At 44.5% G+C, this 27,777-nt stretch overlaps 2 protein-coding genes across 8 annotated transcripts in view; one reads left to right on the top strand and one right to left on the bottom strand.

Annotated features, from left to right (window-relative positions):
• Positions 1-12,366, top strand: part of LMNTD2 (lamin tail domain containing 2) — an 80,866-nt gene extending 68,500 nt beyond the window's left edge. The window contains exons 5-8 of the mRNA XM_083164605.1: positions 7,999-8,105; positions 9,290-9,333; positions 9,451-9,594; positions 12,290-12,366. Coding sequence (XP_083020731.1) covers positions 7,999-8,105; positions 9,290-9,333; positions 9,451-9,570 — 271 coding nt within the window. The 3' untranslated portion in view covers positions 9,571-9,594; positions 12,290-12,366. The remainder of the gene's footprint in view (positions 1-7,998; positions 8,106-9,289; positions 9,334-9,450; positions 9,595-12,289) is intronic.
• A 63-nt stretch (positions 12,367-12,429) lies between these two features.
• LRRC56 (leucine rich repeat containing 56) overlaps positions 12,430-27,777 on the bottom strand; it is a 39,926-nt gene continuing 24,578 nt past the window's right edge. For all 7 annotated transcript variants that reach the window (XM_083165287.1, XM_083165284.1, XM_083165290.1 and 4 more), the window contains 7 exons: positions 25,752-25,929; positions 23,469-23,663; positions 21,867-21,931; positions 20,042-20,172; positions 18,169-18,353; positions 15,353-15,698; positions 12,430-13,918 (listed from right to left, as the gene is read on the bottom strand). In XM_083165287.1, the coding sequence (XP_083021413.1) occupies positions 13,753-13,918; positions 15,353-15,698; positions 18,169-18,353; positions 20,042-20,172; positions 21,867-21,931; positions 23,469-23,663; positions 25,752-25,929 (1,266 nt within the window). In that variant the 3' untranslated portion in view covers positions 12,430-13,752. The remainder of the gene's footprint in view (positions 13,919-15,352; positions 15,699-18,168; positions 18,354-20,041; positions 20,173-21,866; positions 21,932-23,468; positions 23,664-25,751; positions 25,930-27,777) is intronic.

Below are 27,777 nucleotides of genomic sequence, written 5' to 3'. Positions count from 1 at the left end.
AAATTTTTGCCAGCCGAGGTCAATTACGATGTCGGTAACAGGGAGTTGTTGGCTATAAAGTGTGCTCTGGAGGAATGGAGACACTGGTTGGAGGGAGCCAAGTTTCAGGTGACGATTCTTACCGACCATAAGAACCTGGCATATTTGCAGGCAGCCAGACGCCTGAGTGCCAGGCAGGCACGGTGGGCCTTATTTTTTACCCGGTTCAATTTTGTAATCACCTTTCGACCGGGATCAAAGAATGTCAAAGCGGATGCATTGTCCCGTAGTTTTGCTCCAATTCAGGACTCTAGGGAACATGAAAAACCTATAATTCCCGTTACCAAGATCAAAGTTGGCATCACACAAGATTTATTATCACTTGTTTTAAGGTCGCAGGATCAGGCTCCTAGTGACAATCCTGATGGATTACTTTTTATTCCATTACGGCTCCGTAAACGGGTTTTTTCAGAATTCCATGAGCATAGAGTGGCAGGTCATCCCGGAGTGGCCAGAACTCTAGAACTCATGTCTAGGTCTGTTTGGTGGCCATCTATTCCTAAAGATGTGAAGAATCTGGTTCAGGCTTGTGAGGTTTGCGCCAGAAATAAAACTCTCAGAGGACGTTCGGTGGGTCCCCTGCATCCTCTGTCCATTCCCAGTAGACCGTGGTCCCACTTGTCCATGGATTTTATTGTGGAGTTTCCCAGGTCTGCAGGTATGACGGTCATTTGGGTGGTAGTGGACAGGTTCAGTAAGATGGCTCACTTTGTCCCCTTACCGAGTCTTCCATCGGCCAAGACTTTGGCGAAAATTTTTCTCCAGCATGTGGTTCGTCTGCATGGGGTCCCCGTTGATATTGTATCAGATCGGGGTTCCCAGTTTGTAGCACGATTCTGGAGAGCTTTCTGTGCAGTGTTTCGTATCAATCTCAGTCTGTCCTCGGGTTATCATCCTCAGTCAAATGGACAGACAGAGCGGGTCAACCAGTCACTGGAACAGTTCTTGAGATGTTATGTGGCTAAGTGCCAAAATGATTGTGTGGACCAATTGCCTCTTGCTGAATTTGCCTACAATAATGCCACACATTCAGCTACGGGAGTTTCACCCTTTTTCTGCCTATATGGATGTCACCCGAAGGCCAGTTCCTTTGAAGCTGCGGAGTCTAAGCCCAGTGGCTCGACTTTTGCAACTCATCTCAGGAATGTTTGGAGAAGGGTGGGTCAGGCATTGTCATCTGCATCAGTAAAATATAAGCAGATATTTGACAGAAATAAGAGACCTTGTTCCTTTAAATTGGGAGATCTGGTATGGCTATCGACTAAAAATATCAAATTGAAACAACCTTCATTTAAATTGGGTCCTCGTTTTATTGGTCCATTCCGCATTATCAAGGTGGTCAACCCTGTTGCATTCCGTCTTCTGTTACCACGAACTTTGAAGATTAACAACACTTTTCACTGTTCACTCCTCAAGCCTGCCATACAGCATAGCACCATTTTCCGGAAACCGTCTCCAGTCATGGTGCAGGGCAGAAGGGAGTTTGTGGTGGAAAAAATCTTGAATTCCAGGGTTACGCGGGGTCGCTTGTATTTTTTGGTACACTGGAAAGGTTACGGCCCTGAGGAGAGATCTTGGGTGTCGGATGGTGATCTCAATGCGCCAAAGCTTAAGCGCCTCTTCTTCCTTAAATTTCCAGAAAAACCAGGATTTAGGGGCTCCTTGGCCCCTCGTCAAGGGGGGGGTACTGTTAGCGGCCGTCGGCAGTCACATCAGGTTGCTATGGCAACCCAGATGCGACCACAATGCTGGAGCTAACTTTGGTCTGGTCAGGCCACCATCCTGCTCTGACATCAGACCAGGAAATGTGTGGGCGGTGGCAGGGTATTTCAGGGAGGCTTTTGCTGCAAACGGGTGCTGCTGATATTTCCTGCTTTCACTTAGGTGTCAGACTTGTCTGTAGTCAGTCAGCCTTATCCTGTGTGATTATTCCTGTGTGATTAATTAGTCAGCCTGTACTTAGTTGAAATCTTGTCTAGTCAGTCAGTTAGCAGTATTAGAGAAGCAATTTGTGAGACTTTAGTCAGCTAGTCAGCCAGTTTATCTGTGTACAAATTGTTAGACTAATCCTGCTAGTCTGTTCTCTGAGAGGGATTTTCAGCCTGAGACTAGAACACTGAATTGTAACAGCTGCAGAGAGTTCCAGCCTTTACCTGTATGTGAGCTTTGGAGTGGTGTGTTCTCCCTGCCATTACTCCTTAGTGTCAGTACAGGTAAACCTGCAGCTGAGCGATTCAGTCGAGCTGGTGGTTCTGCCGACACAGTCGGTTCTGGTACCTCCAGTCGGTCTCATCAAAACCTGGTAACACACTACTCCATCTGGTGTGTTTCAGATTATATACTGTGTAAAACACCACACATTTATTTAGTAGGGATCTGTATACATCAGGGTGATTATTTCATCTTTGTCATCTCTGGTGGAGTATCAGATTCACTACTTATACCATCCTTCGTATTGTTACGAGATCAGTAATATTACCTACATCTCTGTACCATACTCTAGGTACATCATTTGTGTGTCATCTTTTACGTATTGTTACGTGTGGCCAGTTGTGAGTAAATAACCTTGTCTCATCCATGCAGGTTACAGTACTGTATCTGTCAAACCAGCTAGCTCCCTGCTAACAATTGAGCCCATGGAACTATTACAATCGTGGATGACATCATTTCCAGAAGCCTCACCCAATCTCTGAGAATCACAACTTTTCTTCCTGCCAATGTGACGGCAAGGTCTCTTATCTTCACACATCTTTCTTCTGACAGAGAAATGTTGAACCTCACGGAATCTATCATCACTCCAAGAAATTTAATTCTTTGTGTTGGTTTTAACTGGCTCTTTTCTCGGTTTACTAGCCATCCGTGAGACTGTAGGTGTTCCATAACTATCTGAAGATGTTCTTTCAGAATCTGCTTGGAAGAGGCTGCTATGAGAATATCCTCCAAATAGGGCCATAACAGAATCCCCATCTTTCTGAGATTCGCCACCACTGTTATTAGCACCTTTGTGAACACTCTCGGGGATGAGGCTAACCCGAAGGGCAGGCACGTGAATTGGTAGTGTCTTCCTTTTATTGAAAACCTGAGAAATCTTCTGTGTTTGTGGTGGATTGGAGCATGATAATAGGCATCCTTCAAGTCCAGAGACACCATAAAGTCTCCTCTTCTTATTCCTGCTGTGATCGTCTTCATAGTTTCCATGCGGAACTTTCTTACCTCTAGGTACTTATTCAGACGCCTCAGGTCTATTATAGTTCTGAAGCCCCCTGTATTCTTCCTTACCAGGAAAAGGTTGGAATAAAACCCCTCCATCCTTTGATTTGATGGAACCGGTTCTATCGCCTTTATTAATAACAGATTGACTATGATCTTTTTCAGTTCTCTGTTTTCCAACATCGACTTTGGGTCTCTTGACTCCATAAAATAATTTTTGGCAGGTACTTGAACAAACTCCAGTTGATAACCCTCGGACACTATGTTCTGTACCCAATTGTCCTGAACTGAATTCCCCCATATGCTGGAAAACTGTAACAGACGGGCTCCTACAGGGGGAAACTGCTGACTGTCATCGTCTGCCACTTCTTCGGAAATTCTGACGAAAGGACTGACGTGAAGAGGCAAATGCCCCTCTCTGATTATATGGTCTACCCGGCCTATAAGATTTAGCTTCTCTGAATGTTTGTCTGGAGCTTGTGGGATATTGAAAACGATTCTTCTTATCCTGCGGCAACTTCAAGGATTTACCTCCAGTGAGCCTATGAATTAGAGCATCTAATTTGGTTCCAAATAAAAATGCTCCTTCAAAAGGCAATGATACTAAACGGTTCTTTGAATTGGAGTCAGCGGACCAGGGCCTTAGCCATAGAGCTCTTCTTGTGGCTACTCCTGCTGACATAGCCCTGGCTGCAAATGTTGTCACATCCAATGAGGCTTCGCATAAGAACTCCACCGATTTTTGGATAACCTCTAAATTCTTCAATAGATATTGTCTGGAGATCTTTTTCTCAATGTCATTATGAAGAGTGGTACACCACATTCTAAGGGCCCTTGATACTGATGCCATTGATACTCCAGCTTTCAGGGATACAGCTGTGAAGAAGTGCAGTTTTCCTTGAAGGAGGCCCCGTCCTCCAAAGGTAAGGTAGTGCGTGATGTAACTTCTGCTACAGCTGCATCTATTCTTGGTAATCCACACCACTTAACAAACTCATCATCTTTGATGGGATACATCCGATCTACTCTGAACAATTTACCCTGTTTTTTCTCCACATTTGTCCACTCCTTATTAATGACATCTTTGATTACACGGTGTACAGGAAAAGATCTGGGGGGTTATTCTAGTTCATTCTTTATGACAAAATCCTTCTTAGATGGACAAAACCATGTGCACTGCGGGTGGGGCAGATGTAACTTGTGCAGAGAGAATTAGATTTGGGTGGGGTTTTTCTTCAAAGTGAGATCTATATTGCAGTGTAAAATCATGCAGTCAGTATTTTCCTTCACAGAAACAAAAAAACTCACCCAAATCTAATTCTCTCTGCACATGTTACATCTGCCCCCCTGCAGTGCACATGGTTTTGTCCATCTAAGAAGGATTTTGTCAGAAAGAATGAACTAGAATAAACCCCCTGGTCTTCTTTGACCTATCCTCAAACAATACATCCGCACCCTCCACAGGTGTCACCGGATCCTTATAATTCATGGTTTTATATATATTCTTCAGAATAATTTCAACTGTATCAAAATTAAATACTCTAGTGTCCTCTTTAATTTCGCCAGGCTCATCAGAGGAAACCTGTGCCCCATCTGGATTATCAGAAGTATTGGGATCATCATACGAAAGACCTGCTTGGTCTCTAGACCTTTTAGACCCCTGCTGTTCCATATATTCCGCTTTTGAAACAAAGGAGTCTCTCATCCAGTCCATTAAATCTTTAAGCATTTTAGCATGACTGTCACCACTTGCTCCTGAATCCTCCTTAGGCTGTACTTCACACTGTTCACATAGTGTTTTGCCTTGTACAAATCCAAACTTCTTGTCACAGTTCATGCAGCATATCTCTCTATGCCCTATCCTTAGTACAAAAAATAAACAGGGCTCAACTCACAGGGGCACTTTCTTCTCTAGTGGGAGAAGGCAGATCCATTATGTCAGAGAACCTGTATGAACATAAAACCTCATAAGGTATGTTCCTACAAGAATATAAACCATCTGTATAGTAAGGAACACGTCCTACCTTTTAACCAGATCAACAGAAGCTAACTGCCACCGCACTGTCAGGAACACTGCACCTCCGTTTGGTCTCCAGGCTGCCTCCATACTGCCAGCTGTTTCAGAGGCTTTTAAACTGTGCAGAGCGCGCCTGTAGCGTGCTAGCGCCGGAAATAGAGTTCCCCACAATGCATCTTGTACGCTGTAGTCCCGCTGCGGCGGAAACGCGTCACCGCTTCTTTCCTGAGACCTAGCGCCGACCGGAAGTAGCCTCCGGCGCTCTGAATCTTGGTCCGTGTAGTCTTACACGCTGCTCCCGGACGGCGCGTCTCACATGCCACAGCATGTAGTCACCACGCCGGCTGTACTCCTGCTGCGGCGGTTCAGGTAATATAACGTTTCTTTAAGGAGACTTACCAACCTGCTCCTGTACTTCTTTCATGGACAGTACTCTCACCAGAGCCACGCTTCCATGCTGCCCTTCCCCAAGTGACCCCTGTCTAATTACAAGGAGGAGGGATGAAATCCCAATGTTAAGGCTGCCATGGGATCGTAGAAGAAATCATACTGGATTTGCAGTGTAAATGATTGACGCTTTAAAAAAACCTGGAGATTTCTTACCACATCTCTCACTTTCTGAATCTCTCATCCTATTAAATTTCCCCCGTACTATCTACATTGTTACTATTGACATCCACCATGTTGGCATTATGTAAATGTCAACGCTAAGTATCCAGAATTTAGTTACAGGTGTGCTTAAAGCTCTGAGGTGACTATTCACCAAGCTAAATGGGGCAGTTATATGCGTATAAAGAAACAATCAGTAACTGACCCATTCACCATAACACTAACCTCTACTAAGCACAGCACAGTCCCGACACTTAAATTCATCAAGCTATGAAAATAAAAGTTTTGGAGCTTGTCTGGAGGAACTTCCTTGTTTCATGAACTGCATTTAGGAATCCTCTTGGAGACCCCTGTCTCTAATGACACTCGCAGTGCACACACCTGACCTTAGTACACACACGTGCCGGGCAGTGTAAACTTTCATCTCTAGTGTTAGTGGCAATAGTGTGTGTCCACTGATTTCTATAGGAACGGTCTCATGGTGGAGCGGTATTGAATCCCTCTGATAGTTTTGTGTCTGCCATCACATTGAACTAGACACATCATCCCCAAATTTTATATTTTGGCATCATGTATTTAACTGTATGGAATACATACGCATGACCGGTGCGGAATGCTGGTGGTCAGAAGACCAACAATGATTTTGTGCTGAACAGAATCCTGGCGGAGGCTGGGTAAGAACACTTACCCTCTCCCCCTACCTCCCTAACTGCAACCTAATTCCCCCCCACCTATTTCTTACCCTCACTGCGAATGCCTAACCCCCCTTTTTAGTGCCTCATCCTAATCCTCCCACACAGCCTAACCCTAATCTTCCACCCCCAACCTTAACTCCCACTTAGGGCCTTATTCTGGTTAGGTCGGTGAAACGGACGTACGGTCCGTTTCACCATACGTTTCCCGTACGCGGACGGTGAGCGAAAGTCCGCCCACAGAACAGCCACACACGGACGGTCACAAACACTGACAATAGGGAGTGGCGTACGCCACCGTGCTCTTAGCCACCATTAACTGGCATACAACAGAGCGTACGCCACCGTATACGGACGGGTCTTGTCCGTTTTCACACCGACACCTTCCGTATATCTGAGCGTACTCCACAGTGCAAGTAGAAATGGAGTCCAAAAACATCATTGTTGCTCTTAGAAGTGGTTTATGTGTCTTTTTCCATATAAAAAACTGGTATGTTTGTGCTACAGCGAAAAAGTTGACACATGTCGACTTCTGTGAATTGAGTGTCCTGCTTTTTAAAGTATACAAAAACACTTTCTGAATGGGTGTAGATGGTTATAAAATAACTACCTTGAAATATATAAGCAGGTCTTTGAATGAATCTTACCTAAAATGAAACCAACCTTTACATGTTGAAGTGTAGAAAGATATGCTTCCAATGTGTTTGAGGGCTGTGTGTGGCTTGCAGGTAGTGAAATCATGGTTTTCACTTAATAGCCTGTAGCATTGCTTATTACATTCAGGTGTCTGTGTTTGAGTAGTAATCAGCATTAATTAGCAGACCCAGGCGTCCGCTCTCATGCGGTATCTCTAGGGGTGGTCTGGAGCTATCTTTGGCGTCCGCCTGTTTTTGGGACAAAATGCACGGTGTGTTCCCCGATCGAGGCGGTTGTAGCACCGTACATTTTTGGTGCACACCCCCGTGTATGCCCAGTTTTCCTCATTATTCCAGCTACTCCCCTAAAAACACCCCCATGCCGCCCACAATGACCGTGCTCTTGCGGACAGGTTTTTTCGCATGGAGAGACCCGTCCGTGAGCAGTGTGGGGTCACCGCACATGCGCATAGCGAAAGCTACGCATGCGCAGTTGAAAAAACCCCCTTAGTGCCTAAACCTGACCCCATGCGGCCTAATTCTTTGACACCCAGGCATAATTACTGTACGATTGGGATGCCAGCTATCGGGATTCCATCCTTGGCATGTCCACTGATCAGGATTCTGCTGTCGGTGGCGTGGCTGCCTTTTGGAATTCTGGCGTGGGATTTCAACCACTAGCCGCACAGCCGTGCTGAAGATAAGGAAAGAGGCGTGTGGGTTTATCTGTTTTTGCTATGTTTGACTTTTTATTCCCTCTGGCCAAATCTAAATATTCTAAATATATTTACTCTAGGACCTGCGGTGTGCCAGCCATGCCATACTCTGACAGTAGGATAACCCACAGTATATTTTATCCATCTGGTATTAGACAGAAATTCCCGCTGACCTCCAGGAATTCAGGTACATTATCTCCAGAACTCAGTCTAAATAAAATGTACGTAGTCAACAAACCAATAAAACACCATTGTTAAAGAGCACCTACACTGAAAAATGGCAAATGTTTCAGAATACGATCACTTAATTACACATAACCTTCCATACGATATCAGTGTGACTCAGGGTACTGTATATAATAGTATATCACACTGCCATTTACATTACTACTGTAATCTGAAATAATACTGTACTGATCTACTTCATAGAAATGTATACTTCTTCGGTCACAAGTGACTGTGATTGTACATGGAATTTCCACGGGACCAACAAGTGAATAACAATAGATCATTTGGGGATTTTAATTGTTAGTGGGTAAATGCAGTCGGCAACTGACCGCTATTACTATATGACGCATTGATGGTGCCCCATGCTATCTGCCGTTTTGGCCTTAGTGACGATCATTCATGTGTTTGCCGAAATTGGACACAGATTCAGATGTTTGACACACGGAGCGATTTTGTGCTATTTTCTAAGCAATCTGACTAGATTGCTTAGAAAGTAAGCACAGACCTCTCCATGTGTATGCCCCTATCTCCTGCTAACTTAAGTTGGCCATACATCAGAAAGATATTGTACCCAATCATACAATCTCAATTGATTGTAAGATGGATTGTATGCAGATTGTGTGCACATCTTATGTACACAATCATACAATCCATCAGCAGATGGATTGTATGACTGATTGTATGATGGATTGTATGCAGATTGTGTGTCCAAAAACCACCAAGGACTGCCGGGATTTCAAGGGAAATTGTACACAATCATGAGCACAATCGATCTTAAGATCGATCTTTCTGATGTATGGCCAGCTTAAGTCAGTGCATGCAGTCAAAATCTAGTCAAATTGCTTAGAAAGTGACTGCAAATCTCTCTGTGTGTACAGAATGAGAGATACTGATCGCAATCTCTCATTCTGAACCACTACCCGGCCTTTTTTGCTTAAGCAAAATAGCTTAGCACAAATCTCTACATGTGTATGTGCTCCCCATGGGAGATCTGGACACCAGGAAATCGCCTACCCTAAATAGCTTAGCAAAATTGCTTAGCACACACCTCTACGTGTGTATGCCCCTTTAGATTGTGGTTCACTGAATTTGTTTGTAAATGAAGGTATTTGGAGGGTCATTATCCTGTTCTATACTTTACAGGAATGGTGCCCACGGACTCGCCTCGCTTTGTTACATGGCACCCTGTAAGTAGGCTTACTCTCTGTAAGACTATTATAATCAATTCCTTAGATACATGTAATCACTATAAATGGCAAGTAGCAGTTTAATAACTTTGTTTTCTCCGTCTTTGCTGTTTACAGCGCAGGTTGAATACAAATAGTCCACTGGTCAGACTTGTTGTGCAGAAGACAGCCCGCTCCAAGCATGGATTCAATTACCTCAGTCAGATACCCTTCACGTATGATCTTCTAAGAGTGTAGGGACAGTCATCTGCCATGTTATGGGTAAAGAAATCTATAGTTGTCATCATTACCTTATGTATGTTTTACTTGTGAACATTCTCTGTATCATGCTTAATATTATGGATGGGTAAGAATGCAATGACTTCTGCCCTCAGACACCCAATAACAGGCATGTTCAAACTATTGCCCTCCAGCTGTTGTGAATCTACAAGTCCCATCATGCCTTGCCAAAGTTTTGCTATTAGGGCAGGGGTTCCCAATCTTTTTTGAATCACGGCACCCTAGAGTATTGGAATTTTTTCAAGGCACCCCTGGGCCCCCCCAAAATTAATTAGATTGGGTTTATATGCGATTCTTAGGGTCAGTTATGTGGTAAAGGGCAGGATTTGCATCTGTACACATATTTCATGATTGGCAGCCACCAACACTGGTTTTGCCCATAAAAAATGAACCATAAATAATTTGAATTGGTCCTGGACCACCAAACTGGGGCACCCCTGCAAGTGTCCTGAGGCACCCCAGGGAGCCAAGGCACACAGTTTGGGAACCACTGTATTAGGGAATGCTAAAACTATATAAAGGCATGCTGGGATGTGTAGTTTCACAACAGCTGGAGGGCCACAGTTTGGACATGCCTGCCCTAGAGTACAGTTTGTACCACCAGCTATTAAAAAGTAAGTAAGTAAGTTTAATTTCTATAGTGCACTTTCTCCAACAGGCCTCAAGGCGCTTTACAGACAGTAATAAACAATGCACGTAATACAGAGGATGTTGGTAGTACAGTCACAGACAAAAGAAACCCTTGAGCACACAGTAAGCATAATGCAGGTGCAGCATTTTGGATAATAACTTCCATAGGTTGTGTACTCCACCCTGACAAGGTACCAGATGCAGCAGCCATTTTAGGCTCTCTGCGTAGGATTACCCTGGGTGGAATTACCCAAAATGGATGATTTAAATGTATACTCAGGTCCATGTATTTTTCATCCCATCCACGAGGGCACCAGATGAGGCAGCCATGGAGGGCACACTACGAAGGTTACACTGTAAGGGGCGAGCCATACAAGGACCCAATGCATATATTGGAAAGCAAATACTTGTGCGGTAGTATGATCAACCCTGCACAGTGACATCCATGTGACCCACATCCTGCAGAGAAACCATCGGAGAAAACCATCTGGGTGCACTGCATAGGTCAGTGCTGGCAGGGTGAGCAATCTGCGGAGGTACACAATACAGGAAAAGCACATGGTGGGGTAGATTTGTGCTGCAGGGGTGGGGGAAGGCTTTACTGCACTCCTTCCTGCCCATTTCCACCACCCCAGCTAAGGAGCTGATGCAGAGTTGGAAGCAAATTATTTATATGCATAATCATCATCAACAACAGCAGCATATATGTGTGTACAGTATGTATGAGTATAAATGCTGGTGTACTGGACCCTAGGCTGATATTCGATTACCGGGTGTGCTTTCCTGACGTTTTGCTGGTTTTTGTTTTATGCTATCCAATTTGGACGGCCAATAAATACTACATTTTCTCCTGATAACACAGTTTCAGTGAAACCTATGTATTTTCACTCGAAAAAGCCCATTTTCATCTGAAGGTGGGTGAAACTGAATCTGAGATAAGCTGCTGCATGCATTGTCTTATCGGAGATAATAGAATAGCCCTGTGGCGAAGCAGTTACCCCCGATCATTGTTTAGGGGTAACTAAATATTGGCCTAAAGCCCTGTACAACAGTGAGTTATTGGCTAGTGGACAATTTTGGCTAGATGCACTGGAGATTTTGGCTAGATGCACTGGAGATTTTGGCTAGATGCACTGGAGATTTTGGCTAGATGCACTGGAGATTTTGGCTAGATGCACTGGAGATTTTGGCTAATTAATGATCGTCTATGAATCAAACACAAAACGAGAGTTTGTAGTATGGGTGCGCTTGTAGCTGCCTTGTGGTGGGTACACCCAATGGGGTGACTCCAACACTACTAAATGACAATATAGAAAAAGAAAGAGTGAGCGTTCCCTCCACTGGTGCTACAAATGTAGAACGGTACGTCCCTGTATTCAGGGATACGTTCCTCTTCTCCCAAATAGGAATGATAGGTCTGTGTAGTAAATACCGCACATCTCTCCTTATGAATGGGCGCTCCTCTTCTCCACCTTATACCTCAATCGAAGAAGCAGAACACATCACTGAGAGAATAGTGCGGTGGCTATTTTCCTGGAAATTTGTGCAAGTGCAATAGAGTCTTCAGGAACGTGGCATGGGGCCTATGAATGCGCAGTAGACTCCACGCCAGTCTCCTGAGACTCTATGCAGAGCCCACAGACCCCTCCTCTCTTATAATTATGACATGCTTTATTAGACTATGTTTCTAAAAGTATTAAATAATACACTGTGGTATATACAGTTGCTTTTACGCAAAATGTAACATTCTAATCTTTAGGATGTAAGCTCTAACAATCAGGATCCTCTCTCCTTATGTGCTTTTCTTACAATCTATCTGTGCCACCCTGATAAGTGCTTCAGTGTCCTGTCCCCTGATGGAACGGTCTTTATTTACCATGTGCTTGTCCTAATTTGCCTTGTACTGTAATTTGTTACTTTTGAGTTTTTCGCTCATCTATGTATTGTCAGGCGCTATGGAACCCTTGTGGCACCATATAAATAAACCATAACAATAAACTCATTTAAAATCTATTTATATATTCTAAGTGTTCCTAACTTCTTGCAGGTTCCGTCTAACCAGCGACCAATACCAAAGCTCATAAAGAGCGTCTGCTGCTACACAGACATAATATTACATGTGTACACCTCTTAGAACTATGTAAAATAAATTCATCTATACGAAACAACTAAGACTTAGTCCTTTATTTTCTCATAAATAAAAAAAACTTTATTGTTTTTACACATTTTTATATTAAAATAATTCTTGCAATAGAAAAATATGATTGTCTTGCCAAGTCATCAAATCTTATATACAGACTTATCTAGATGTATCTAACACATACACAGAGTAGAGCCATTTTGTGCCAGTATTAAGCCTATAAATTCACTTGAAACAAAATGGCTGCTTCCACTATGTGTAGGGGAACGGTTCTCTTAAAACTCGTCATTCACATACAGGAAAATAACGTAATATCAACTTTTTTGGTGTTAGCAAACCGAATTCATACTATAGCTAAGCAGAGTGAAAACAAGCTTGTGAAAACAGATAAACCTGGTGGGTTACTAGCACTCTGTTTTGTTGAACATGCTAAAAGAAGAAAAAACGGTGAAAGCTTAAAGAGAGATTTGGTAAGAAATCTCCATTTTTTTTTTTAAAGCGGCAATCATACATTGCAAAACCAGTGTGATTGTGAAGTGTAAATGATTGCTGTTTTTAAAAAACCCTGGAGATTTCTTACCAAATCTTTCACCCTATTAAATTTCACCCAAAGTGTGCTACAGTATAAACACATAGATATAACATACATATCTGTTTTAGGCTGCTCTGAATAACCAAGTTAATGTATTGGCTATTGCCAATGCCATGCCTGTTCCATATGCTCTAAATACAGTAGGAAGCAGGAACCAGGTTTCTGACATTTATCTTGAGCTTCGGTCCTTGGAATTTACCCTTTATCTCTCATACAGGTCCTTAAAGTTACAGCGCTTTTACATTTATGCATGAATAGATGGTTTATAGTTTAACTAGTAAAGGGAGTTGGCATATGCAGGGTCACCTCAGTCTACCAAAACCTTCCCTTGTCCATCCCCCTTCATACTTGCCACGTTCGCAAACGGTTTCTTCTCATGAGACAAACCTCAGAGAATTATACACACACACATGAATGAGCATTAAGCTATCATAAATAAAATGGCTTATTACATTATTTCATCAAACAGGCTGATATCTTATAATGCAGTGCTTCTCAAACTCTGTCCTGGAAGTCACAGTCCAGGTTTTAAGGATTCCCATGTTTGAGCACAAAAGGTTAAATAAAAATGACTGAGGAGCACTATTCTAATACATTCATCTGATAATTATCAGCCAATCTAATTAGCTTTAATTGTTAATAATATACATACACATATATATATACATATAGGGTTTTTTGGTGACAAATATTCTCTGTGACAGCCGACTGGCCTACTCTAGAAAAATTCCAGTTTGTGGCTCAGTAATTGATCTCCAGGTCTCCTCTAGACTCCATCCTACGTACTGTGAGTCCTGCTGGATGTGGTAAGGGTCAGCCGATTGGGCAGTCTGGTAAGGACGCCCTTGGTTGTAACAGGGCGGGTTATGGCTGGTGGAGATGGCCTTGTTGATCGGATGACCGGCTGGTGAATAATCTTGGGAGTGGTTTTGTCTACTGTAGAGCTTAAGATTGAGAAGATAACAGAAAGTAGAACATACTGGTATAGACTTTCTGCAAATCACATTAATATAAAATACATTGTGCTTCCCCATACAAATATATTTAAGAAGAAGAGCATCAGAATAATAATAAATTATTTACACTTCCTATTTAGACTGTTCAGTTGTGATTCACGGGCTGGGTTCGTGGTTCCAATTGTAAGACTCAAGAAGCATATTGAGGTAACTCATGCATAATTAACAACTGATAATCTATTCTTCCATCCATTAATAATTAATAATCCAATATTGTAGTATGCAACTATGGGCCAGATTAAGAGATTTACGTAAACACAAGATTTACGCACATCTCCGATCATTTTTCATAAGCCCACAAGCAGCTTAAACACAACTTAAACACTGTCCACGTGCCGATCTGTTGATGCGACCACTGTTGCAGTGGGGATGCGGTCAATATCCTGGTGGTTGGGATGCCGGCATACAGTATACCGACGCTAGCATCCCTACTTTCCTTCACAAGACTGGTGCCGTAACTCGGAATACATGAAAAAACCCGTAATACCAACAGCTGGGATTCCAATCGGTGTGTGTGTATGTGTGTCTAGCTAGCGGAAAGCTGAGAAAGGGGATTTAGGTTTAGGCACTAGGTCTGGGACTTGGGGTTAGGCTGCAGGGAGGTGAAGGATGTGGTTAGGTTTAGGCACCTACAAGGGGGATTATGGTTAGGTTGTGGAGTTGGGGGGGGTTGGCACTAGAGGGGATAGTTAAGGTCAGGTTGCGGGGGGTAGGACAGAGGTTAGTGTGCCATTGCAGCCATTGTCAGGATATCCACTATTGGGATGCCGGTGGCAGTATTATGACCGCCGACATACTGAGTGCCGGTATGCCATGTGTATCCCTTGCAAAGACCTGTAAGCTGCAGCACCATTTGGAGGAATGGCCAGGCCAATGACAGGCAGCGTATTTGAAAACAACGTATTCGAGATGTGCCAACGCCAGTGTCTGCATCTTCTAATGCAACTGCGTCGGACCCAGAAGCATGAATTTCTCTTCCAGTATACATTAACCCTTTGAGTGCCAAGTGAATTTGTCAAATTTGGTGTGAAAATTGGCAAGCAAACTTTTTATTCACCATAATGACCTGTAATGTTTACCTTGTATAGGAAATATTATCTTTTTTATTTGAACTTATATAACAAATGTGAGCGACGCTGGCATTTTTAGCTGATATTTTGCGCATCTCTCACAGAGAGGTCGGCACTCAAAGGGTTAATACATTAACGTAAAAAAAATCCCATAGATACAGATGAAATGTAACATGTTCTCCTCAATTAGAAACAAATCAATGGTAACCCAAACGAGTGTAGTAAGGAAGGTTCACAGCAAGCTATACACACCTCACATATTATTGGCAATAGGGACATATTGAGTACATACCTGGAATTACTAGGTTCAGGCTTTGCAGTTCCAGTGGCTCGCCTTCTACTTAGCTCCCTACTTTCTATGTCATTAGATAGGGTTATTTTCAATGTTCTATTGGTTTTGTCATCAATATCTGTTGGAAGAAAGGCCTCATCCCCTAAGCATCCATTGGTTGCCCCCATCCTCAGCACAGTAGTCTTGCTTTGGTCGGACACTCGGAGTAAACGCCTGGCTCTTATATCGGCACCCTTGTTGGGCCTGGAACTTGCACTGGTGGAAGCTGGTGGACATGGAGTAATTGGAGGTGAAGACTGCTGTGGGGCATCCTGTAATTTCATCTCTCCCAGATAGAGTGGACCAGCTTGGACAAGAAATTGAGATAGAATTTGTCAGGTGTTACATAGATTATCTGAATATTATAAAAAATATTTTAGAATAATAATAATTTCTCCTTAAAAATAAAATGCAGAAAGGGTGTATTTTTAACAAATGTGGCCCATGCAGATGTGTAGAGACACACATATACACATATACACATATTAGGAGACATAGCTACTGCAACAGGTTAGGTGCAAATAACCAGATATCAGTGACTTGGGAGCCAGGCAAACATGCTGCTAATATGGAGCTCTAGTCTTCATTCTAGCACCCTGCTCCTTGTAAGATCCTTGCAGTTCCTCCTTCTTGCCTGGGGTGTCACTGTCTGCTGTGGTGTTTCTAAAACAGTCTGGTTTGTATCTCAACATTAGATTGTTCTTGAACAGGCATGTCAAACTCAAAATCCCAACTGGGCCGAATAATCAAGGTCTAAAGGAGCCCATATACGCTCCGTTCTGCACTTTTAAATCGGATCGCATGCCTTGTGCATGCATTGTGCATGCACTGCGATCCGAAACGATGTGTACCTAGTACAAAAAGTATGTGCAGCACATACTTTTTGTACCGTACTATGTGATGCGCGGGAGCGCGCATCGCATAGTACAGAACGGAGCCGGTCCACAACGGACTTTGTATGGGCTCCTTAAGTCTTGTGTGGGCCGCAAGAAAAAAAAAAGAGTCCTATATACCAATTGCCAGCACTGTACAGTTGCCACCTCTATATTATATTATATATCAGTGTCTATTTAGCATTCAAATCACATTCTGACACGGAAAATAAGCCAAAATTCACATTGTGACACAGAGAATACGCCGAAATTCACATTGTGACCAAGGGAATGAGTAAAAATTCACATTCTGACCCACGGTGCCGGATAACACATATGCCCCCACGGTGTCAGATAACACATATGCCCCCACGGTGTCAGATAACACATATGCCCCCACGGTGTCAGATAACACATATGCCCCCACGGTGTCAGATAACACATATGCCCCCACGGTGTCAGATAACACATATGCCCCCACGGTGTCAGATAACACATATGCCCCCCATAAGATAACACACATGCCCCCATAAGAGAACACACATGCCCCCATAAGATAACACACATGCCCCCATAAGATAACACACATGCCCCCATAAGATAACACACATGCCCCATAAGAGAACACACATGCCCCATAAGATAACACACATGCCCCCATAAGATAACACACATGCCCCCATAAGATAACACACATGCCCCCATAAGATAACACACATGCCCCCATAAGATAACACACATGCCCCCATAAGATAACACATATGCCCCCATAAGATAACACACATGCCCCCATAAGATAACACACATGCCCCCATAAGATAACACATATGCCCCCATAAGATAACACACATGCCCCCATAAGATAACACACATGCCCCCATAAGATAACACACATGCCCCCATAAGATAACACATATGCCCCCATAAGATAACACACATGCCCCCATAAGATAACACACATGCCCCCATAAGATAACACATATGCCCCCATAAGATAACACACATGCCCCCATAAGATAACACACATGCCCCCATAAGATAACACACATGCCCCCATAAGATAACACACATGCCCCCATAAGATAACACACATGCCCCCACAGTGCCAGATAACACACACAAAAAAAGGCATCTTACCGCTGGCAGGCACATGGAGGGTTACTTCATCCCAGTGCTGACGGGGAAGCACTGCTCTGCTCCCTGATGCTGCCTCTGGCAGGGGGTAACTGCAGGCCACTCTGCCCCCTCACTGAAGCCGCTCGCCGCCCTCCGCTACCCTGCCTTCCCACCTCCAAGCACCTTACATACAACCCCCCCCCCCCCCCACATACCTATGGGCAGCGGGGTATGAGCAGCGGCGGCTGGGAGGACCCGCCTCCGGATGACTTAACTTGCCCGGCACTATGACAGGTGGGGACGCTGGTCAAAAAGAGGTCACAAGCCTGGTTGCAACAGGGTTTGAGCCGGGTACAAAATCCCAGGTGCATCTCGGCTTGTAGGTGTAAAAGTCTGACTAATTATTACTGAGCCAAAATCCAATTCAAAATGATATAATAGGGATAGTTAATGAGATCACACAATCATTAAACCAACTCGTGTCTGCTACATTCTTGCTACTAAATCCTTACATTTATCTTCTGGGGTATTACAATATAACGCTACAGGGGTATTACAAGCAATTATGAACATAGTTTGCAGCATTGCCCTTGGTCAGGTATGCAATTAAAAATAAGAGTAACAAGTCCTCTCCTCATTACAGGACTCCACCCTACTCTTCTGACATCCTATCACATCAGTCACTGTCCTCTCACTACAGAGACGGGAATAGTTGGGTAGCACAGCACAGAACTCCTGCCTTTCACTTTACCTCAGTTGTAATCTAACCACCTTGGTACCGGTTCTCACCTATAAGTGAATGAGCACTGTGGCTGGAGGTCTGTGGAGACACACTCACACTGCGCAGAGAGTCCACGGTATCATCCAAACCCTCATCTTCACTGCTAGAAGATAAACTATATCCTTGCTCTTCATCGCTGTGTGTTATAGTGAGGATCTGTGGAGCTCGATCATTCCGAATCCTTTGCAACACCCTAAAACACATGAAAACAGAGGGGGTTATTTAGGCCTGCTCACTAGGCAGTGTTTATTCAGAGCCTATTGAGCAGGTTTACGCCGCCCCACCACCCGAATCCCTCGCTACGCTGCGAGTGGATGTGTGAGTTTACACATCTGCTCACAAGCCCCCACACAAAGGAAAAATCTTTGGTACTTGTTTCCTAGCACGGCGCCCATGATTACATCGCACGACAACTCATCGTATCGCACGCAATATTGCGGCATGCAATGCGATGCGATTTTTAATTGTACAAGCACACAGATGGGTGCTTGGAATGTGATTCCATAGTGTCACCCCCAGTGTCAACGCCACCCACACTATCAATGGCAACCCAAAGCGTGGCGAGCGGTGGTGGTACGCGTCCTCCGACCTTTTTATACTCCCACTATCCACGTCGGCGTGGAGTTGAATTTATATAGTGTGGCGAGTGCAGCGAGCCCCGCGAGGGGACACGAATTACGAATTACGCTCGCCACACTGTCTAAAATCAACTCCACGCCGATGTGGATAGTGGGGGTATGAAAAGGTCGGAGGACGCGTACCGTCGCCGCTCGCCACGCTTCAGGATGGCGTGGATACTGGGGGTCACATCTCATTGTAAGCACCCATCACGTCATTGCATGGGTGCTTGTGCAATGAAATATCGCATCGCATCGCATGCCATTTGTTGGCATGCGATCCTAAGCAATATTTAATTGTACAAGCACTCCTGTGCATTTAACATGGAGATCGCATAGCATCGTACATCATTCATAACGGTATGCAATGCCACGCGATGGGCGCCGTGCTAGGAAACAAGTACCAAATCTTTCAATAGTTACTGTACTCACTTTTCCTCTGCTCGCAGCTGAAGGGTAGCCCAGGACTAGGGTGGCCAATCCTGGGATCGGGATCGGCGCGATACCGGGATTTGGCCCCAAAGCGTCCGGGATTGGATACTCCAATCCCGGAATTAGACTGCACATGCGCTTGCTCAGACGCTGCCCGGCTGTTTCCAACCCCAGTGTGTGACCTGCGCAGCGTGATTAGGTCATAGGTCACGCTGCGCAGATCACACGAAGCCGCAGGAACACTCCCTGACCCCGCTCCTGGCTCCACTTCTGAAGTTTAGCTGCCCGGCACCTCACCACTCAGCGCAACACCCACCCACTGCCTCCACCTGACCCACCCACTGCCTCCACCTGCTCCCCCCCAAGTAAGTTAATGTAGGAGACGGGGGCGGTTTTTGTGGACACGCCCATGAAACACTTGGTGTCCACCCCGGAGTGCCCCCCTGCCAGTCAACAAGGCAGTGAGCGGACCGGCGAAAATATCGCCAAAAGAAGCTGGCTGTGGGGGTCGGTACATGCAAATTAGCGTGTACCTTCGGGGACAAATTCGGACCTGTGCGAGTAGGTCTGAATCGGCCCCAGAGTACCAAGTCACTGTATGTTTTACTGTAGAGAGTCCTGATGGACCGGCTACCTTAGCAGTACAGCAGCAATGTGCAGGCACACAGAAGCAGGGCGTGAAAAGGTTCATCCATGTGTCTGTGGGGGAGACTACTCATGTAATGTGCTTCCAAGCAACAGTTGGTTCTAGCATTGCCATAAAGTTCTAGATACATTATTGAAATGACTGGATATAATGCAAGTAGTCAATGTATCTGTCACAATATCTTACTCATGGTGCTTTTCTCTCCAGGTTTTCAGTTCTGCAAACACATCAGCCCAATCTTTGTGAGACGCCACCACAGAGTCAGATATGTGCTCAGGCATACGTCCCTGGGACTGGAGATTTGTTCCAGAACTTAACTGAAAATAAAGAAGTTATCAAATCGGATTAGGAGAAATATAGAAATCTGTATTATATATACTAGATGCTGTCTGGAACAGTCAAATCCATTAGTGAGATAGAAAAAACAAAGCCATGTCTGGAATTTGCAGTAAGAAAGTACAGAACAAGCAAAGTTACAGATTATGGTATACTAAGAAAAGAAGGCGGAGCATAAGAGGTTCGCTACTAACTGCAGCTGGTACTGGGGTTGTCAGCCCCAAATAAACAAAATAAAAAACCAGGGGGTGTACCAGCACTGGCTGTATACCATAGAATACAAAATAGAACGGTTTCTTCTAAAGTAGACAATTTAAATTAAACAATGATCTTCTCCAATACCAGATAAGCGGCAGGTTGTTACCAGGTGACCGACACCTGTTGGTGGAATGCTGGAATAGATGATGAAAGTCCCACAAATTCACGGATCATCCTCCGGATAATTGTGGTATGATTCTTTGGGAGATGGTGAAGTCCAGAAAGTCTGTGTTGGTTTTTATCAGTGGTATATTGTGCAGGTAAGAGTTTTAACTTTTAATCACTAACCATTTACCTATATGTGCAATTTATTTAATTTCATTATGGAATTCCACATGTTGAAACCTTTTTATTGTTTAATTACAATTGCCTACTTTAGAAGAAACCGTTCTATCTTTTACTCTATGGTACACCCCCTAGTTACAGATTATGGGCCTGATTCTGAGGTGGGAGTAAATCAGTGGTTTTCAGCCGCTGTGTGCCGCGAGAGGTTGTCAGATGTGATGCCGCCCAGGTGATGCCACTTGCCCATCTGTCGATATTAACGCTGCCACAGTCTTCCACAGTCTGGCCTGTGACCTCATATGTGGCAGGACTTATAGGTCATGCATGTCACGTCATCATGCCTCCCAGCATGGCTGTGCCTGTGCTGCTCCCTGCCGCCTCACAGTGCTCTCACTGCCGATGGAAAAACTTTTTATTCACTTATACAGGTATTTATTTAATTACAGTGGGGCTGAATTACTAATTGCTCCATTACGCTGGGTTCAGTATGTGGTGGAATTACTGTAGGGGGCATGGTGTGGAATTACTTTGGTTGAAATAGTGTGCCATTACTATGGGGGCAGTGTGTGGTGGATTACAGGGGAGGGGTGAGGGACAACTGCATTTCTTTAATTACTGTAGGAGCTAATGTTTGTGTTTTCTTCCCGTGGGGTGCAGATAATTTACCTTGCCAATTTTAAAATCTTGTTCGGTGTGCCCCGAATTGAAAAAGGTTCAAAATCACTACCCAACAGGTGAGATGCTAATCAGGCAGCTGCGGCCAAATGACCCGGCAATTACCCGGCATTTGAAGTGCTGTATTATTCGGCTGCGTGCTGTCAGACCCCCTTCACACAGTCTTCTCTGGTCTAAAATTTAGACCTGGTAATTTGCTCAATTACACAGGTTTTTCGCCAGTGTGAAAGGGTAAACCCGGATCCAAAACTCTGGGTCTCTGACACTGGTCATTTGCAGGGTCGGAGACCCTGGGTTTAAGATCTGGACTGACCCTTTCACACAGAAAAAGGACCTGTGTATTTCATGAAATTCCCAGGTGGAACTGCTTCACCCAGGAATTTCAATTTCTGTGTGAAAGGGGTATAATAGTACGGAGGAGAAAACAACTTAATCTGTGTAAGGAAACGGTGCTTACCCCTAACTTTTCCTTTCGGGCCCGGAGAGCTTTAATGGGATTCCCGCAGATGACTTTACCAACACCTGCAAGATTACAAATATAGTAAAAGAAAAAATATTGTGACATAAAAATAATGTCCAGGCTGCCTCCGATCATTACATCAAAAATCCAGAAGACCACATCCCAATCTCCCCCCCACCCCAACAACCCTTTTTCCACTGGACGAAAACTCACACCCCAGCTTTAAGACCAATAACAGTGTATCCAGACCAAAAATGTTGGTGTATGTGCAACTAAATATCTCAAAATAATGTATTGTTTGTATGGAAAAGAAAAAAATCTCAGAAAAAGAACACCATAGCAAATGAGGAGGACTGGGCTATTTCCACATATGAACAGCTCAGATTTCGTTATTTTTTCATTTCCTATCTCAAGTGTCCACTCCTATGTTGCTCTTCTCACTCCCACTGATTGGCTCTTTCCTGGCTTCCGTTTTCAGTGCAGTCGGTGCATTACTTTATGTTATACAAACTGCACTGCGCATTACACTAAATCAATAGTTCTTACATCAATGATGGATAGTTGTCCAGAAAAGAATGTTAATGGTTTAGGCAATTCAAAATATCATTATACGTAAGCACTATATTGTAAGGACTGCAGTATTCAGTGGCACTACACTGCACAATATATTGGTTCTGACACTAAATTTTTAACTACAATAAAAATGTAAAATAAGGTATGTTTTTTTGTTCTGAGAGGAAGCACACATCAAAATGACAGCCAATCATCCCAATTTTCGGGCCGTATTCCCTTCGGCCCGGACCATGCGAGATTGGTTGTACACAATACACAATTTAATGATACCTCATTCCATCCTTCTTACACTAAAAGGCTTGTACACTATATCATCTGATGGACCATGCAGTACGACCAGGCAACCAGCCAGAGCGCCCAATTGTATGTACACACTAGATAATGCTGTACCACAAACCACAATTCATTATTGTACTGTTGTGTGCCCACCCTAAAAGACAAAGGGGGGTATTCAATCCCCGCCGCTATTTCCGACAGGGAAAAAAGCTGCGGGCGCCTATTCAATGCTGTCTTGCCCGACAGCATTGAAGAGGCAGATCGACAGAATAGTCCCAGGCCTGTTTTGCCGAGAACGCCCGTGAATTGATGCGAACACGGCTGAATCTGGACAATCCACAGCCGTTTACATGGACACGCCCCCTTTTCACTGAACAGCATGCGGGACTTCGAATCCCGCCTGGCAATATGCGGTTGAGTGAAGCGAAAACAGGCCGGGGTCACGGTTGTCAGGAGGAATCAACAGTCGTGACCCAGGATTGAATACCCCCACTACAGACTACAGACTACAGCTCATTAGAAAATAAATTCAACAAAATAAGCAAAAGACAAAACAAGTGGCAAAGGGGAGTTGTACCAAACCTTCCAAACAGAAGAGTAGAAAAGTTCCCCATAAAAACCAACCAGCTTCTGTCCTTTTGTAGAAGGTACTAGATAAATAAATGCTAGAAGCTTATTGGTTGCAGTAGGCAACGTCTCCACTTTTTCTCATGAGGTTTGACGCATGGATTGTGACAAGCATCAGATTACCATGTGTTAGATCACTGGCATCATTCTCTGTAAGACTGTCCTCCGAGGATTCAGGCCGCGGGCTTACTGTTGCACTTCTGAGGCTTGTGATAGGCCTTCCGGCACTTGAAGGCATTGGTGCAGACTGGGGTCTTCTAGGAAGTCCCGGCTGAGCTGTGCTGGGCCTCCCTGGTGTTCTCCGGCCATTTCCCACATCTTGAAAAAAAGCATTTACCAATTAGCTAAATTACATGTATGTTTATATATGACAGCAATGTGGAAAGAGATTATATTGGTGGGTGTATGCGTATATGTACGTGTCATAGGTTTACTGATATATGCTGATTGTCTATCTACCTATAGATCCATAAATCTATTTAATCATTAAACATAACACAATTATAACTCAGCCAAACGAATCTCATCTATGGAATCTGGGCTTGTGATGGGTTCACATACTGCAAATATAAGCTCAGAATACTCCTCTGTAAGTGACCTCATATTTCACCTCATCTAATCCCAAAACAACTGTTTATTTAGGTTAGACCGGGAACGGTTTGTTTTTACAAGAACTAAGGGGAAGAAATGGGACTCTTTATGATTAGTGTACTAACATGTTTCTTAGGTACTCTTTACCTAGAACGGCGCCCGCGATCAGAATCGCGGGCGTCGGGGGTAAAAAATTGCGGTAATCGCGGGCATCGCGGGTAAATCGCGGGTACATCAAAATCGGGTACCCGCGATTACCGCGATTTTCCCATAGGGAACAATGTTAAAAAGCCTGATTGACCGCGATTTTACTGTAAAATGCCTCAATGCCCGCGATTTTCCCATAGGAATCAATGTTAAATGGGCTACAGAGCCCAAATAGCCCCAATTAACCCTTAAATGTCCCCCCAAATTTTGTACGCCACCCCACGATCCACGCCAACCCGAAGCGTGGCGAGCGCAGCGAGCCCGCGAGGGGCGGCGGTACGCGTCCTCCGACCTTTTCATGCCCTACTATCCACGTCGGCGTGGAGTTGAGAATAGAATAGTGTGGCGAGCGCAGCGAGCCACCGAGCCCGAAGCGTGGCGAGCGCAGCGAGCCCCGCGAGGGGACGCGGATACCTTCACAGGTAAACGCGTCCCTTCGCGGGCTTCACAGGTGTCTGCGTCGCCACGGACACCTGTGAAGTCCGCGAGGGGACGCGTATAACTGTGAAGGTATCCGCGTCCGCTCGCCACGCTTCGGGCTCGGTGGCTCGCTGCGCTCGCCACACTATTCTATTCTCAACTCCACGCCGACGTGGATAGTAGGGCATGAAAAGGTCGGAGGACGCGTACCGCCGCCCCTCGCGGGCTCGCTGCGCTCGCCACGCTTCGGGTTGGCGTGGATCGTGGGGTGGCGTAAAAAAATTGGGGTGACATTTAAGGGTTAATTGAGCCTATTTGGGCTCTGTAGCCCATTTAACATTGATTCCTATGGTAAAATCGCGGGCATTGAGGCATTGAATGCAAAATCGCGATCAATCTGACTTTTTAACATTGTTCCCTATGGGAAAATCGCGGTGATCGCGGGCATCGCGTCGCGGCCGTTTATGTGCTGCCCGCGATGTCGCGATCACCGCGATGGGCGCCGTTCTAGGTAAAGAGTACCGTTTCTTATTAGGGATATCTTTTCCCATAGGTGTCATTATGCTGGGTACACACTTGGCCAAAGGATCGACAATATGGCCGACCAAGCCAACAATTGGTAAGGATTATGCACAAGCAATTTTGTGCATACATACTTACCAATCGTCCGCCTAATATGTCTGGCCAGCCGGTCCATTGAATATACCACCTACTTGAGACGTCATAGTCAAAGTATTCTGCTGATAATATAGTTTATATATCACATCAGCCATGCTGCAGGGTTCACCGGATATGACTATAAATTATGTTATTCTCACACATATTACCTGTAAGCATTCGCCAATGACCCAGCTGATATATTGTTAGTTGGCTGTACAATCATTTTATCAGCAAGTGTGTTCCCGGCCTATGTATTGGAAGGACTATAGCAAAGCATTTTCTCTCTGCTGACCACCCCCTAGCCACAGGACATGTGTCATAACGTTAGATAGAGGGAGCCATGCCAGGATCGACCAGGTATCTGGGCACATCCTAATGACGCACCTCAAATCTCTTCAGACTACTCTTCCTGGTTATACTGTACACGTACTCTAAGTAGTTATTATTATAATTATGTAAAAAAAAATCACAAAAATATTTTGCATCTACTAACCAATGTAGTTTAATCCCTTTCACAACAATACTTACCTAAAGCAGTATCTATCTGGCTCCCAGCACTTTCTTTTATACAATCTCTCACCATCAACCAGTCTTGTGTGGGAGTGCTTGGCATGGCCGTGCTTCTCTGGTCAGTTGGGACATCATCCAAGTATCGTAATTGTGGGATCATACGTTTGGCTACAGCTCGATAATCGTAGTCTGGACACTGATTCAGAAAAACATATTTGTCAAACTGGAGGTACTCCTCCCTTTGCTATTCTAGATATGCAGGGTATTAGGTAGGTGCTATCCAATAAACAGATTAATTTGCTCTCTTCATTCCTACTTTTGCCAAGAACCTCCCTCATTCTCTCCTGTATCCTGCAGTCTGTCCCTATTATCACCATCTGTTTCTAAATGAGGTACAGGTTGAGTATCCTGTATCCGAATATACAAAAACCGAACTATTCCAAAAACTGTGGTTTTTAACAATATTTCGGGTTTTGGTTCCCCCGCCCCTTTTTTTAAATACTTACCATGTCCCCCAGCGGGCTTCAGGATCTTCTTCTGCGGCATCTCCGGTCCCAGGGGTAATGCACCCGCGAGTGCGCCGGCTTTGCGATGGGATGAGATCTAGTACAAAAAGTATGTGCTGCACTTTTTGTACTAGATCTCATCCCATCGCAAAACCGAGATGTGATATTGTATACAATAATTGTAACGTGTATGGACACCTTAAGGCACCAGTTTCAAAGTGGGGAGTTTGAGTCGGGCGGTACAACTGGCAAACCGTAACGCAGGCGAGCTCAGGGAGGACAGAAACCTCCCGTGGAGAAGAAGGGCTTCTCTAACAATACACTGTAGCAGTAGAAAGAGCAGTACTAGAAATACGTAATTAAAAAAAATATGGAATGTTTTATTAATATTAAGTTAAGCAAAAACAAAACAAAAGTACCATTATAACAGCTCATTGCTATTTTCGGTTTAACATAACACAATAATAATACGCTTTTTTGCAATGCATATTGCATAGGCATTCATATGATATGTTACCTACCACCTCTGACATGCTTTCCCTTTATAATCAGAAGCTGTAGGTTACAGCATGGTATGATTAGACCAGGGGCCAGGGCTCTTTGTATCTACATGAGATCACCAGAGGAGATGATCTCACCCAGGGTGAAATAAGATCAGGCTGTTGAGCCGGAGACAGACAGAAGAGTTGATAACCTTGTTAGAGTCTCTGTCTGGGGACAGATGGAACTCAACATAGAATAGATACTGTGCTCAGCATCGGCCTTTATTGCAACCTGGTCATCAGCTAGAGTTGGATACTTAACCCGGATGTTGCTGGAATGAACAGCATATACAGATACGTTCTCATACATCTAGACTCAATGTGCCATTCAGTGCCAGATGCCTGACTTGAGTGAGCCGCCAGGTCCTGTGCAAATCTGCTAATGTTGGGCAATTATTTTTTGCAGACAGGGTATCTTATTCACAACACAATGCTACTAGGATGTACCAGTAGACTGTGCTGATTATACTCAGATATATGAGATTTGTATATTGTGTGTGATTGAGGGGTATTATAGGAACACATACCACGCTGCTATAGCACTTCCTGCTTTGCCTCATTACTAGGGTGGCCAATCCTGGGATCGGGATTGGCGGGCTCACGGGATTTGGCACCAAAATGTCCGGGATGTCAATCCCAGGATTGGAGTATCCAAAACCGGGATTCGGGATTAGATTGCGCAAGTGCAGTCCAATGCACAGTCTAAGCACCCTCTCAGACACTGCCTGGCTGTTCTCGATTCTGCCGGCGTGCGGCCTGCGTAGCATGACTAGGTCATAGGTCACACTTCGCAGGCCGCACCTCTGCCACTGGAATCCACCGCATTGTGACTACTGCTCCTGGCGGCACATAGAATGTCACACGTGACAAGTGTAACAGCCTTCTCCTCCTGGCTGTTCCACCGCAATGCTGTCCCCTGTGCCGCTCCCCCAAATTTATATTAGGAATGCCAATCCCGGGATTGAGCATTTTTCAATCTCGATTCCCGGGATTGAA

This window comes from Crinia signifera, chromosome 11, assembly GCF_055691185.1.
Source record: "Crinia signifera chromosome 11, ASM5569118v1, whole genome shotgun sequence".
Lineage (NCBI taxonomy): Eukaryota > Metazoa > Chordata > Amphibia > Anura > Myobatrachidae > Crinia > Crinia signifera.
Note: the sequence above shows the minus strand (reverse complement) of the source record. Positions and strands in the feature narration are given on the sequence as shown.